At 41.7% G+C, this 13169-nt stretch overlaps 1 protein-coding gene across 5 annotated transcripts in view; it reads left to right on the top strand.

Moving 5' to 3' along the window:
- LOC139634681 (CUB and sushi domain-containing protein 3-like) overlaps nucleotides 1-13169 on the top strand; it is a 334573-nt gene that overhangs the window by 107304 nt on the left and 214100 nt on the right. For all 5 annotated transcript variants that reach the window (XM_071501310.1, XM_071501309.1, XM_071501308.1 and 2 more), the window contains exon 3: nucleotides 1248-1360. In XM_071501310.1, coding sequence (XP_071357411.1) covers nucleotides 1248-1360 — 113 coding nt within the window. The remainder of the gene's footprint in view (nucleotides 1-1247; nucleotides 1361-13169) is intronic.

Raw genomic sequence — 13169 nt, 5'->3', positions numbered from 1 at the left:
GCTGACCAAGGTTCACTTTGTTGTTGGTAAACTTTGATCTTGTGGTCTGAATTATTTAAAAGCCTCTATTGACTAGTGGGTTTTAGTGCAGCCCCTCTTCATATTTTAAATATAATGGAGAGTTGTTTGTGTTCTCCCTCAGAAGCTCCATGCCGGGAAAGAGGTACTGGTAAGAGCAAACATCCAAGATACCGTATTTTCCGCACTATAGGGCGCACTGGATTATAAGGCGCACTGTCAATGAATGGTCTATTTTCGAACTTTTTTAATATATAAGGCGCACCGGACTATAAGGCGCATTAAGCGAAACAAAACAGTCAGATAAGTCAGTCAAACTTTATTAAACGCGTTCACAATAACTCTCAACCTTGTTCAGTTGTAACATGTAAAAAAAGCACAGTCTGATACCACTAAATCAAACGTTAGCGTATTCACAATAACTCCTTATAGGTCCTTATACACACACACCATAATATTATGGTGAAGCACAGTATGTATTACTCCGCGACGCTCCTGACTACGATAGCCATAATGCTGCAAGCGGTGCGGCTTTGTAGTTTACCAAAGTCGTACTAAAACATTTTGACAGAGCCTCGTGAGCGCCGTGTACCACACAAAATCGCTTCGAGGTCAGTAAGCACAACCAGAATTTATCCATATATAAGGCGCTCCGGATTATAAGGCGCACTGTCGTTTTTTGAGAAAATTAAAGGCTTTTAAGTGCGCCTTATAGTCCGGAAAATACGGTAGTTTAATCAAACTGGCAAAGTATAAAAAGTAACAGGAAAGACTGAAAGTCATCATGTGTGTCTCATGTAATGAGAAGGAGTTGTAGTTTATTAAGAAGTTTCTTGAAGCACATATTAAGTTAATATTTTTTTTTATTAGTGTGTAATTTTATGAAAGAGGGACTCAAAAAAGCATATATTTTAAACTACATGTCAAACATAAATAATGGAACCAACAGAATCACACAGTTTTAAACAGTAAAAATAAATGATTACAGGACAGTCAAACCTGTTACAAATATCTTTTGCAATCATCTCAGCACAAGATGTTGTTTGTCTTTTATTGATGAATGTGTCTGTTGGTATTTTTAACACATCAATGTGCAAATTTCTTTGTTACTGTAGGTTAAAAAGCTGTAAAGCCTTTTATGTAGCACAAACAGTCAACAATAGTGTGTGTGTGTGTGGTAATTTGTTGATAATCAGTGTTTAAAACAATTCTTCTCTGTGTTTCAACAGGCTGACAGGCTTCCAGGTTCCTCCTCCGGTCACCAGTACAGGACATGTCTTCTCTTTGAGGTTGACCAGTGATTTTGCTGTCTCTGCACATGGCTTCAAACTCAACTATGAAGGTCAGAATGTGTCTGTATGTATTTGTGGTTGTGTGTGTTGGTTGAACAATGTATATAAAAACCTGTCCTTTGAGGGGCTATTGAGATTCTAAACGTTTACATGGAGAACTGCTAAGTTCTGAACTCAGTCCACATTTTTTGACTCATTTCCTCTGTTGGGAATAGTAGGAGCAAATGTTTGGTTGTCAGCTAGTTATTAATAATTACCGAAGTAATTATTAATTTTTAATTAAATTATTATTAAGATGTAATAATATCGGGGCACCACCCTGTAACCAGGGACTGACAGTCAAACTATGAGTTCAGTCTCAAAGGCACTTACTCATAAGTGTCAATGTTGGACATATTAGCACTTATGAGTTAAACGCTGAAGGTTGAGTTCCGAGCACTGACCATCCCAACCAGCTGTTATCACTGCACACATGCACCAATAATCACAGGCAACGACCGCTTAAAGTAAAGAGGAGTTTATTAACAATTGCAACATCAATGGCACTCAATGCTACTTTTCATCAACAAACTCTCATTACGGTTACGCTAAACTACTAATACTATATCTAACAACCAAGACAAATAATAGGCATATGATGTGGAAGCTTGTATGTCCGTTCGTGTGTGTGTGCATGTATAGGTGTGTCTATGTGCGTGGGAGTGTCTGTGTGTATGGGAGTGTCTATGTGTGTGGGAGTGTCTATGTGTATGGGAGTGTCTATGCGTGTAGGAAGATGGCGGCCAAGACCACGTAGGTGGAGTCTAAGATGGCGCCGGATTCAAGCCAAGACTGAGGAACAAAAGAGTCCAGGTGTGACCTCCCACGTGCTTTCAGTGGAGAGGTGGCGTGGACGTCGTCCGCGTGGTGTCACGCGATCCGAGCACAAAGGCTTCACTTGTATGGGTGTAGGCGTGTGTGTGTGTGTGTGTACGTGTACGTGTTAATTGGGGACAAAAAAAAGGGGGAAAGAGAGAAAGATACAGAACCCGTGTCTCAGGGTTCTGTGAGTCGTCGAGAGGTCCAGTAAACTCTTTCTTCACCACGCAGTAACAGGGCATCGAGCTAACACTCGTCTGGCCTGATACTGGTCCTTTAACCGGTTCAGAGGGAGTCCACTGGCTCACTCGCGGTAGCGAGGCTGTGCAGCGACACCGAGGTGTCCAGATGCGGCAGCTTCGCTCCGATCACCCAAGATGAACACAAGCACAATAGCACGTCCTACTTCAGCAGAACGGCACGGACTGTTCCGGTACTAGTGGCTAACGTTCATCAACGGTATAACAGTAAAACAGCAGTAGACCATACAAACAACTAAGCAATAGTAATTACAACACAATAGCATAGGACGCAGCGGTCCTGATTCAATTTATATCAGAGAGTCCGATCAATGATAATAAACTGTTGCACCTCCTAACGATCTGCCCAGACACAAGCCTCTTACTTGGAGTGGATGTGTGGAAATCCGCCGTTGCGGCTTCAGCGCGGTCCTGAAGGCTGGCGGGGCCGTTATCTCCTTCCGTGAGGAATAACGGCGGCTGTTCTTCGGGGCAATGGAAGAAACAGCAGAGTCGACTCGATGGAGGGAAAACGTGTCCGCTTCCTCCGACGGGAAAATCCTCCGTCCTTCTGCAGGCAAAGTTAAAGATCAGCGGGCGTGATGCGGCTGTCTCCTTCGGGTCCGGTACATTCAGCGAATGTGAGCAGTCTGTTGACTCGTCCAGCGAGTTGAAGACTGAAGGCCTATGGGAAAAGAAAAATATCTCCAAACGTTTGTGTGGTGCTTCCTTTCAGTGATCGGAGTTGCAGCTGTTGCAGCAACTTCGACGCACGGTAAAAGAGCGAGGAGGAGAGTCACCGCGCTGCTTTTATCACCTGAGTGACGTCACCGGGAATCCCTGCTGGGAATGCCCGGCCTCAGCCAATGCCGTTGCGGAGTTTTCTTTCAAACTCCGATTTTACACATAGGTGTGAATTGTGGGGGTGGTTCTTGGCCCACAGCCTGGAGGGAAATGTGGTTCGCTCCTTTGTTCTCCCCACGAGGCATGGCTCGAGTCAGGCTTCAGGAAAAGCATGCAGGCCTCTCTATTGTTCTTTTCAGACCTCATGACTTGAGATCCCAACACCTCTCAGCTCAGGAAAAGGCTCTATAATTCAGTTCAGTGCTTTTCAAAAAGAGAGGCTGTCAAAGTTATCAAAAGAGAGGAAAGCATGGACAGAGCATTATACTAAATCAGAATCAGAATCAGAATCAGAATCAGAATCAGTTTTATTGCCAAGTATGTTTTCACATACAAGGAATTTTTTCTGGTGATTGGAGCAATTGATCAGCAACAGTGGGGCTCTCTAGCCTTGTTGATGAGGCTAATAGCAGATGGGAAGAAGCTATTTTTGTGGCGAGAGGTTTTGGTCCTGAAGGACCGCAGCCTCCTGCCAGAGGGGAGTGTCTCAAAGAGTTTGTGTCCAGGGTGGGAGGAGTCAGCTACAATCTTCCCTGCACGCCTCAGAGTCCTTGAGGCGTACAGGTCCTGGAGGGACGGAAGATTGCAGCCAATCACCTTCTCAGCAGAGTGGATGATACGCTGCAGTCTGTTATTGTCCCTCTCCGTGGCAGCAGCGTACCAGATGGTGATGGAGGAGGTGAGGATGGACTCAATGATGGAGGTGTAGAAGTTCACCATCATAGTCCTTGGCAGGTTGAACTTCTTCAATTGCCTCAGGAAATACATCCTCTGCTGAGCTTTTTTGATGAGGGAGCTGATGTTTAGCTCCCATTTGAGATCCTGTGTGATGGTGGTTCCCAAGAAGCGAAAATGCTCCACGGTAGCCACGGGGGAGTCACACAGGGAGATGGGGGTGGGTGGGGCTGGGCTCTTCCTGAAGTCCACTATCATTTCCACTGTCTTCAGAGCGTTTAGCTCTAGGTTGTTCTGCCTGCACCAGGTCACCAGACGCTCAGTCTCCCACCTGTAGGCAGACTCATCGCCATCAGAGATGAGTCCAATGAGAGTGGTGTCGTCTGCAAACTTCAGGAGCTTGACAGACTGATGGCTGGAGGTGCAGGTGTTGGTGTACAGGGAGAAGAGCAGAGGAGAAAGAACGCAGCCTTGCGGGGATCCAGTGCTGATGGTCTGGGAGTCAGACACGTGCTTTCCTAGCTTCACGTGCTGCCTCCTGTCAGACAGGAAGTCGGTGATCCACCTGCAGGTGGAGTCAGGCACGCTCAGCTGGGAGAGCTTGTCCTGCAGCAGAGCCGGGATGATGGTGTTGAAGGCAGAGCTGAAGTCCACAAACAGGATCCTGGCATAGGTCCCTGAGGAGTCCAGGTGCTGGAGGATGAAGTGGAGAGCCATGTTGACGGCGTCATCTACAGACCTGTTGGCTCTGTAGGCGAACTGCAGGGGGTCCAGGAGTGGGTCAGTGATGGATTTGAGATGGGACAGGACAAGGCGCTCAAATGATTTCATGACCACAGAGGTCAGGGCAATGGGTCTGTAGTCATTTAGTCCTGTGGGCCTTGGTTTTTTGGGGACAGGGATGATGGTGGAGGATTTGAAGCAGGCTGGCACGTGGCAGGTCTCCAGTGAGGTGTTGAAGATGTCCGTGAACACCGGAGACAGCTGATCAGCACAGTGCTTCAGGGATGATGGAGAGACAGAGTCAGGACCAGCTGCTTTGCGGGGGTTCTGCTTCTTAAAAAGCCTGTTGACATCTCTCTCCAGGATAGAGAGAGATGTTCCTTTGGTAGGGGAGGAGGAGGGGGGTTCTGATGTGGCTCTGATGTGGAGGTTAGTGTCAGGCTTGTCCCACTGTCTTTCAAAGCGGCAGTAGAACTCATTCAGATCGTTGGCCAGACGGAAGTCATTAATGGAGTGGGGGGGTTTAGGTTTGTAGTTTGAAGTGAAGGCATACTGAAGGCTCAATCCACCAGATTTTCGGGTTCATATCAAACTGATCAAATCTGACCTACCAAAGACAAAATCTTTGCACTACAAAATCTACAAAATCTTAATTATAAGCTCAACTTATTAAACTTCAAATAAAACAGCCAAAGCTCAGTGTTCCCACAGAATTCGATTCTATCCACTGAAAATAATTAAGTTATACCGTGTTTGAGGTGCTCCACAACAAATATTTGCCAAGTACCAAGACAAATTAATTGCTGAATAATATGTACAGCTCCATTACTTCATGTTGTGTTAAACTAATAATTGATTGCATATTGTGATGCCCAGTCCCAGCTCACACATGCAGCATGCTCTGTACACCCTGAATGACAGGCAGAGAGAGAGAGAGAGAGAGAGAGAGAGAGAGAGAGAGAGAGAGGCTCAACAAATTAATACAACTCTTCAATAAAATATGATTTTACCTATTTGAAATAGTACAAAAATTGAAAATCAATATATGGCAGTCAGTTTGGTGGGCTGTTACCAAGATGTTAAAACCAAGAAAATGCAGGGCTTGGTTCCAGAGGGTAGTTCAAACCTTTCACCCTCTTCCTTTAGGGCCAAAGTAAAACAGCATGGTACCATTTTCACAGATTAAAGGAAGAGATATGAATGGTTGAAGTGATGGTTAAAATTAGAACTCAGTATGTATCAGCACCATGTCCTGTGTGCATTAAAGATTTCAGATTAGATTTAGATTAGAAAAACTTTGATGTCCTCAATGAGGCAGTTAGTTCCAGAGCATAAAACAGAAGAGGATCAAATTGTCGACCGGAGGCACACACATGACACTGAGCAAACAAACCAAACAAATAGATACACACTTTTCTAGTTCCTTGCTTTTCACCAAACACGATGACAGATCTGTCTGACCCCCATGTTTCAAGTACATACTGTATATGACTCAATATGTCATTTTAAAGGACACAATTCAAGAGCTTCATTTAGGCAGTGGACAATACACATTAAACATGAAGTTTTACAAAGTCATTATAGGTAAGATATCAACATAATGATCATACATTTAACGTTACATGTCAGTACAGTCAGTTGCAGTGTATATGAAAGATGCAGAGGTGCACAGATGGTGTATGAAATGTAGTCATGTTCCTGTGTACTGCTGGGATATTAATACTGAATGTGGATTATGGCTTATTATAGAATGTACTGTAACCAAGATGGCACTGGTGATGGGTTTCCCAAGAAACTCAAACTTTATTAGATGGTGAGAAAGTTTTAATAAAAAGGCATGCATATTTTAAAGCAGTATTCTGTGTTAAAGCAGTGTCCGTCATTCAGGCCCACATTCACAGTGGAGAGCGTTCCCTCTCAAGAAATGTTGTCTGTATTCATTCCTAGGCTTTCATTTCTCAAATGGTGTTGTTTGTTGTAGGAATGAAAACCTGCAGATTATTCCAGACAACTGGTTAGCACTGGTTAAGACTGCAACAGAAATGGAGGAATTGCACCATGTCACATTGTCACAGTGCTACATTCTTGTGAAAGTTGGTATTTAGATAAGCTAAATACCAACTGAATCAGTGTTTTGTTGACATATTTATCTTATAGGTTGTTAGTCTATATGTTGCTTGTGGTTTTGATGATGTTTTGTAGGGTGATGTATTCCTCAGGAGCTATCAGAGATTACTTACTGTGACAGGAGGCGACACAAGCCTCTTTCATAGAATACATTGTGACAAGGAAAAGCACAGGTGTAAATAATGACATTAATTATTGCTGATTTTGAATTAACACACACACAGACACAGACACACATAAACACACACAGACACAGACACATAGACACACACAATGTCTGTCACATTTAGTTAATGCTGAAAATGATACACTGCTTTACTGTCTGTGTGTGTGTCTCTCTGCTTCCCTCTGTGGCCTTTGTGCTTGTTTGTATGTAGGTTGCTTGGTGGGTGTTCGTCTTGTTGATATGTGTGTGGTGCACTGCATAATGACAGTATCACTGATTGCAAAGTGCCTTGGTTTAAGTCTGCACACATGCTGTGTCTGGGTTTGTATGTGTGTCTGTGCCTGTTTGTGCTACTTGTATGTCCAAGCAGTTGTCCCAGATTTATTACTGGCACAAGCTTCTACTTGCTACTTGGCCCATGTTCATTCCATTATGTGTGTGTGTGTGTGAGTGTGACACAGAAAGAGTTTGCTCTCAGTGAGAGCTTCCAGGGGACTTATCTGAAGAGCCCCTGCTGCTGATACATTCAGCTGTTTGACTTACTCCGTGTGTGTGTCAGAGAGGGGGAGTCAGTGAGACAGAGAGGCAGACCATACTTGGCATTTGCAAAAATGCAACATTATGCTGATGATCTGTGTGTCTTTTCATATTCAGCATCTCAAACTGTCCACAGCACACAGCTAGGCTGTAAATTTATACAGCAGGGAGGAGATTGTCTCAGAAGGAAGGAATGATCCACCCTGGTTTGAACCATTTCTGGTCATTCTTACTCCATGTAATCCTTATACCTAATCTGCCATTGAAGCCATTTCAAGTTTTTTGATTTTTACACGTATTGCCTTAGCAAACAGCACATTTTAAAAAGGGAATGAGTAACATTTTGAACCAGTAATGAGAACTTGCGTGATGCCAGCTTTGATCATGTAGTTTTATTTATTTTAAATAATTACATCAGCTCTAAAATAATCAATGCACACACGAAACAGTTAAATAAATGCAAAGAGTTCTACTGTACAAGACAGAGAAAACAGAAATGTGAACAACAGGTGGATTAATGCAGCATCAGATGTGATGCAGGCATTTGTAACAGACTGCTGTGTGAGGCCAGATGAAACTCTGGCTTTACGAACAGATGTGTGCTCAAGCCCTCACCTTTGGTCCTGGGCTCTGAACTGAGACTGAAAGAAAGAGATCTCAATCCTTTACAGCCTGACTGGGCTTACTTGTGTGGAGAGGATGAGAAGCTAAGAAATTTGAAAGGAGCTCAGTGTAGAACCGCTGGTCCTTCGTGCTGAAAAGAGCCCAGACTGTTTGGGCATCTGATGAAGAATCCTCCAGGACATCTTGGTGTGGAGGTAGTCCAGGTACATCAAACTATGCAGAGACCCTGGGGCAGACTAAGAAGAAGCTGGAGGGCTTTTATATCCCACCTGGCCTGGGAATGCCTGGGGACTCATGCCTCAGAAGCCCAGAAGGAGCTTAAGGATGTGGATGAGTGGAAGGAGGTCTGGAGCGCTTTGCTTATTCTGCTGCTACTGCACCTTATGGAAAATGGATGGATGGATATGAATGAATAGATGATTGGATTAACATCTGTGGGTCTATGATTTAAAAACAGTGGTGTAGAGGAACAGTATGCATTACATCCTTATTATGAAACAGAAAATCCATTGAAAAAGTTGGTCACATATTAGGAAGTTATTTGACAGGGTGATTGGTGGGGCAGAGGTATATCAGTGCTGCCCCATCCTTTTCAGCCTGTCTGCTTGGTTGTGTGATACACTTTGATGTGATTGTCGGACTCCTTGAACATTTCTTCCTAACCCTCTGAAGACTGTCAGGTCATAACTAATTCATACACCAGCACATGCCATACAGTGTGAATATGTGCATATGTGTGTGTGTGAAACAGAGAGAGAAAGAGAGTGATGTATTATTTAACATGATGTCAGAGGCAGTTTGATATTGTGCTGATGAGACGGAATCACAGATTATCACAGCACTTAGAAACACACGCACGCGCGCACACATGCACGTACACACACTAACACACAAAATGTTCTTTCTCAATATGATTGTTGTTGACGAATTATTCTTTTTGTTTATTCTGACTCCTCCTCCCCTGTCTTCTTCTGCCCCACCTTCTCCTTGTTCATCTTCATTCATCTATCTTCTCTCATTTTTGTTTTCATATGATTGGATGTTTCCTGTATTGGCTTGTGTTCAGTATTTAAACTGAATTAGAAAAAGTTAAGTGAGTTGTAAACAAAAGTGTTTTTCACACTGCCCGTTTTCGTCAGCTCTTTCCTACAATCTGTAATGCCACTGCTAATTTACTCTCGTGAAGACATAAAAGCATTTTATTGATTTGACTGTCATACTTTAAGAACTGTATGATACAAGTTGATTACATACAGTATTGCAGTAACAGTGTTGCAGGTGAATTTTCTCTTTCATTTTGGCATATAATTTTTGCACAAAAGAAAGCTTTCCTTGAAGCTTGTAGGTTGTACTGTATTGTAGAAAAAGCATTTTGCAGCTATCTAACATGTATATTGTGCATATTTTAAGACCATCTGGGAGAGGCACCCACTTTGAAGTATGTGAGAATAAAAACACATCACGCATAGACACATAATATGAAATAGTATCAAATTGTGTTAACCTCAAACAAAAATCTACATTGCCCACATTCATACAATAAACATTTAGACACAGCCATGTGTCCAGAGGCGCAGTCATGCATGGAAACACAACAGACATGGACATGCATATGGTACACACACAGACACACAGCTCCCAGATGTAATCATTTTCTCCAGAACAAGGACCGCAGAACATGTTCCACATCCTAGAACATTCTGCCATGTGGATAACAAGTCAGCAGAGATTTCACTTCACGCCCCTCACGTCCAGCCTCTCTTCACTGCTGCTGCTTTTCCACTTCTCCGCTGCACTTCCAACAGCTCCACTTTGTTTTTTCCACAGTGATACACTTCTTTTACCTTCATTTACTTTTACCAGACAGAGTTTACATAGTGCCATAGAGAGGGCATAAACAAAGACAAATAAAATATAGGAGATCAAAAAGAAAACACATTCAGTGGAAAATGGTTAAATGTGCAAAACACACAGTAAACAAAACAGGAACAGCAGGTTTCCACATAGTCTATCACACATGATTTTATTTAAAGTAATGGAAAGTTATGTACAGATTTCAGCCCCATCGATGGACCCTTCTCCACCTGGACATTTGTCCATCAGTTCTGCAAAATATGAAGGAGTGTTACTTACTCACAGAGGTTTACAGACAATCCAGTAACCCTCTGGTTGTGCACTCATATCCTGAACCCTATTCCTCTACAATCTTGACATAAACGATTTAGAATTTCTGTGAGGGAGCTCATGGAAATCCTGACCCAGAAGTCACAGTGCACTATATTGACAAATGATGTTTATGAATTAGGGCTGCAACTAACGACTATTTTAATAGGCGACTAGTCACCGACTATTGAAACGATTAGTCGACTAATCGGATAATTATTTATTTTTTCTTAAATTTAGCATGAAGTTGCTTTAATTATGTGGCAAATGATAATAAACACAAGAAAGATGGGTACTTCAATGAAAAATGCATCTTTTATTCAACTTTGCTGCTGATTCATACAAAAAGTAAATAAAAATGTCCTATCTAAATTACTAATTAATAAAATAATTATTAAATAAATAAATTAATTAATTTAATTAATTAATTATTACCGAGGCGAGTCAGACTCCGTTTCGTTCAACTGCCCGACGTGCTTTATCTTTAAATGTTCGTGCATCACCGAGGTGCTGCCGTGATACGCAAGGTCTGCTTTGCAAACCTTGCAAGTAATCTTTTTATTCGCCGTATCCAGGCTAAAATGCTCCCAAACTTTAGAAGCTTTGGTACGCGTAGCTGATGTTTTGGACGCCGCCATTTCTGTGTAAGTTACTTCGACTCTCGGCAGAGATTGTAATTAAGTGAGATGCCTTACTCTGTTGGAAAAACACATCTGGCAACAATAGTCAACAATGGAATTCATTGTTGACTATTTCTATTATCGATTTTTGTCGAGAGCGTCGACGAATCGTTGCGGCCCTATTATGAATATAAATCTACAATAATTTATGGAGTGCCATAAATTAAATTACCCCTTTTAGGTCCTGGACTGGCTAGCTTTTTGACACTCCTTTTTACACTGGCCAAGTCACATTACCATTTCTTCTGATGTTACATTCAGGTGACATTAGAGAAATCCTGTCATTTTCAAGATTTAGCAATAACAACGCAGCAAAACAATAAACAAGATGATGCTTTGTTTCATACATTCTCTTGTATGAATGCTCTGAAGGGAGTTTCGACAGAACAAAAAGACTGCAGACACTCATGGAATTTTGTGATTTTTTTTTTCTACTAGCTCACACTCCTGTTAATATGAAATGTGTTGCTATCATTGTAGAGTCACTTTTGAGACTCTAGTTAGTGTGCCACATTTGATGAAAGCAATTCAGTCTGAAATTCAAAGTTTTAAAAAAGACAATACCTACTTTTGACAAACTTTTCTCAAAGTCTCAGCAGAGAATAGCTGATTGTTCATTGCTTTTGAGAAGGAACTTGAGAGTAAACAAAAACAGGGTTCAGTCAGCACAAAACTTCAATAAACACAGACACGATTATTTCTAACACTTAATAATTGAATGCTATGTGTAAACAGCTAAAGATCAAAGGTCAAGGTCAGTGTGTTCTCACAAATACTTTTTAGCCATTACTCAAGACTTATGACAAAATGTCTCATGAATTTTTAATATTTTAATATGACTCCGGATAAACGGGGATGTATTCTGGAAATAGTCATAGTGGCGGAGGCATGCAACCGCGAGGTAGATGGGTGAAATGCGTGGTTTTCTTTAATATCTCCTTAAAACATTTCATGTATGTGTCACAATGTCCATTTTATCTACTGAATTACTTACCTTTAATGAACACACGTTTAGCCTTTAATTTGTGTTTGTATATAACATTGAGCTGCAGTGGAGCTTATGATGAGCAATTATTGGCACATGTCTGAAGTGTCTGACTTGACAAGTGGCCAAGAAAATAAGGAAGAAAAGTTGATAAGCAAAACAACAAAAGGACCCGTTTTACAGAATGCCAAACATGGCCAGCCTGGTTGTCTGTGAGGTCATTGCTCTGGTTCCTTAAAACATGTGGTCAATGGCCACTGTGGTCCTCTGTTGACAAAATTATACTGATTTTGATGCAGAAGCATCAAGGAGGTGTGAAGCTTTAGTTGCAACACAGTTTAATTGCTTTCCACATTAGAATTCTGTGAACATCATCATCTTTCATTGAGAAAGGTTTCCTAAATTTTTCATCTCTTGCACCAGTAATATTTCAACTCTACTGCAGTCACAACTGAGATCTCATGGGGCTAAACCTCAGTTAGAAAAGCGTTTGCATCCATATTTAAAAGCAGGCATTAAAGGAAAATTCCATCATTTGTTTCACTTGGTCTCTGGTCCCTTATCAGCACTTGATTGATTGATTTTTTTTTCTCTAGTCTGTTTGATTTGAACATGATCTGAGTGTGTGTGTGTGTGTGTGTGTGTGTGTGTGTGTGTGTGTGTGTGTGTGTGTGTGTGTGTGTGTGTGTGTGTTTGTGTGACTGCTAACATTCCAGGACATTGTCTATTGCACAAGAGTGAGCAGAGTTTGTGTGTGTCTGTGTGTCTGTACGTATATGCATATGTGATTTAGGTGCTGGTTGTCGGTGCTCTGATCTTTATCAAAGAGATGGGATTGACAATACTTCTCTATCTATCATCCCTCCATCTTTCTGTCTCTTCTCTTTATTAATTTTAATTTTCTGTCATTCAGTCTGTCTCTTCCTCCTTCAATTCAACAATTTCATCCACGTCAGTTAATGTGTTAATGGTCACTTTCCATTATGGGAAAGAGAAGGTGACCCTAATAGTTGAGGTTGGTTGGGGGAGCTTGAAGGATCTTGAAGATGATATTATATAGTAATATAAAAATATATAAATTACCAAAATATGTACTTACAGATGCTTAACAATTATTTACAAAACATCTTTTGTCAAACTATAATTTTGCAATTTGTAGGCTTTTAGGAAGACAATGGA

Source organism: Trachinotus anak, unplaced genomic scaffold, assembly GCF_046630095.1.
Source record: "Trachinotus anak isolate AG129_WGS33_773 ecotype Australia unplaced genomic scaffold, CSIRO_AGI_Tana_v1 ptg000016l, whole genome shotgun sequence".
NCBI classification, from domain to species: domain Eukaryota; kingdom Metazoa; phylum Chordata; class Actinopteri; order Carangiformes; family Carangidae; genus Trachinotus; species Trachinotus anak.
Note: the sequence above shows the minus strand (reverse complement) of the source record. Positions and strands in the feature narration are given on the sequence as shown.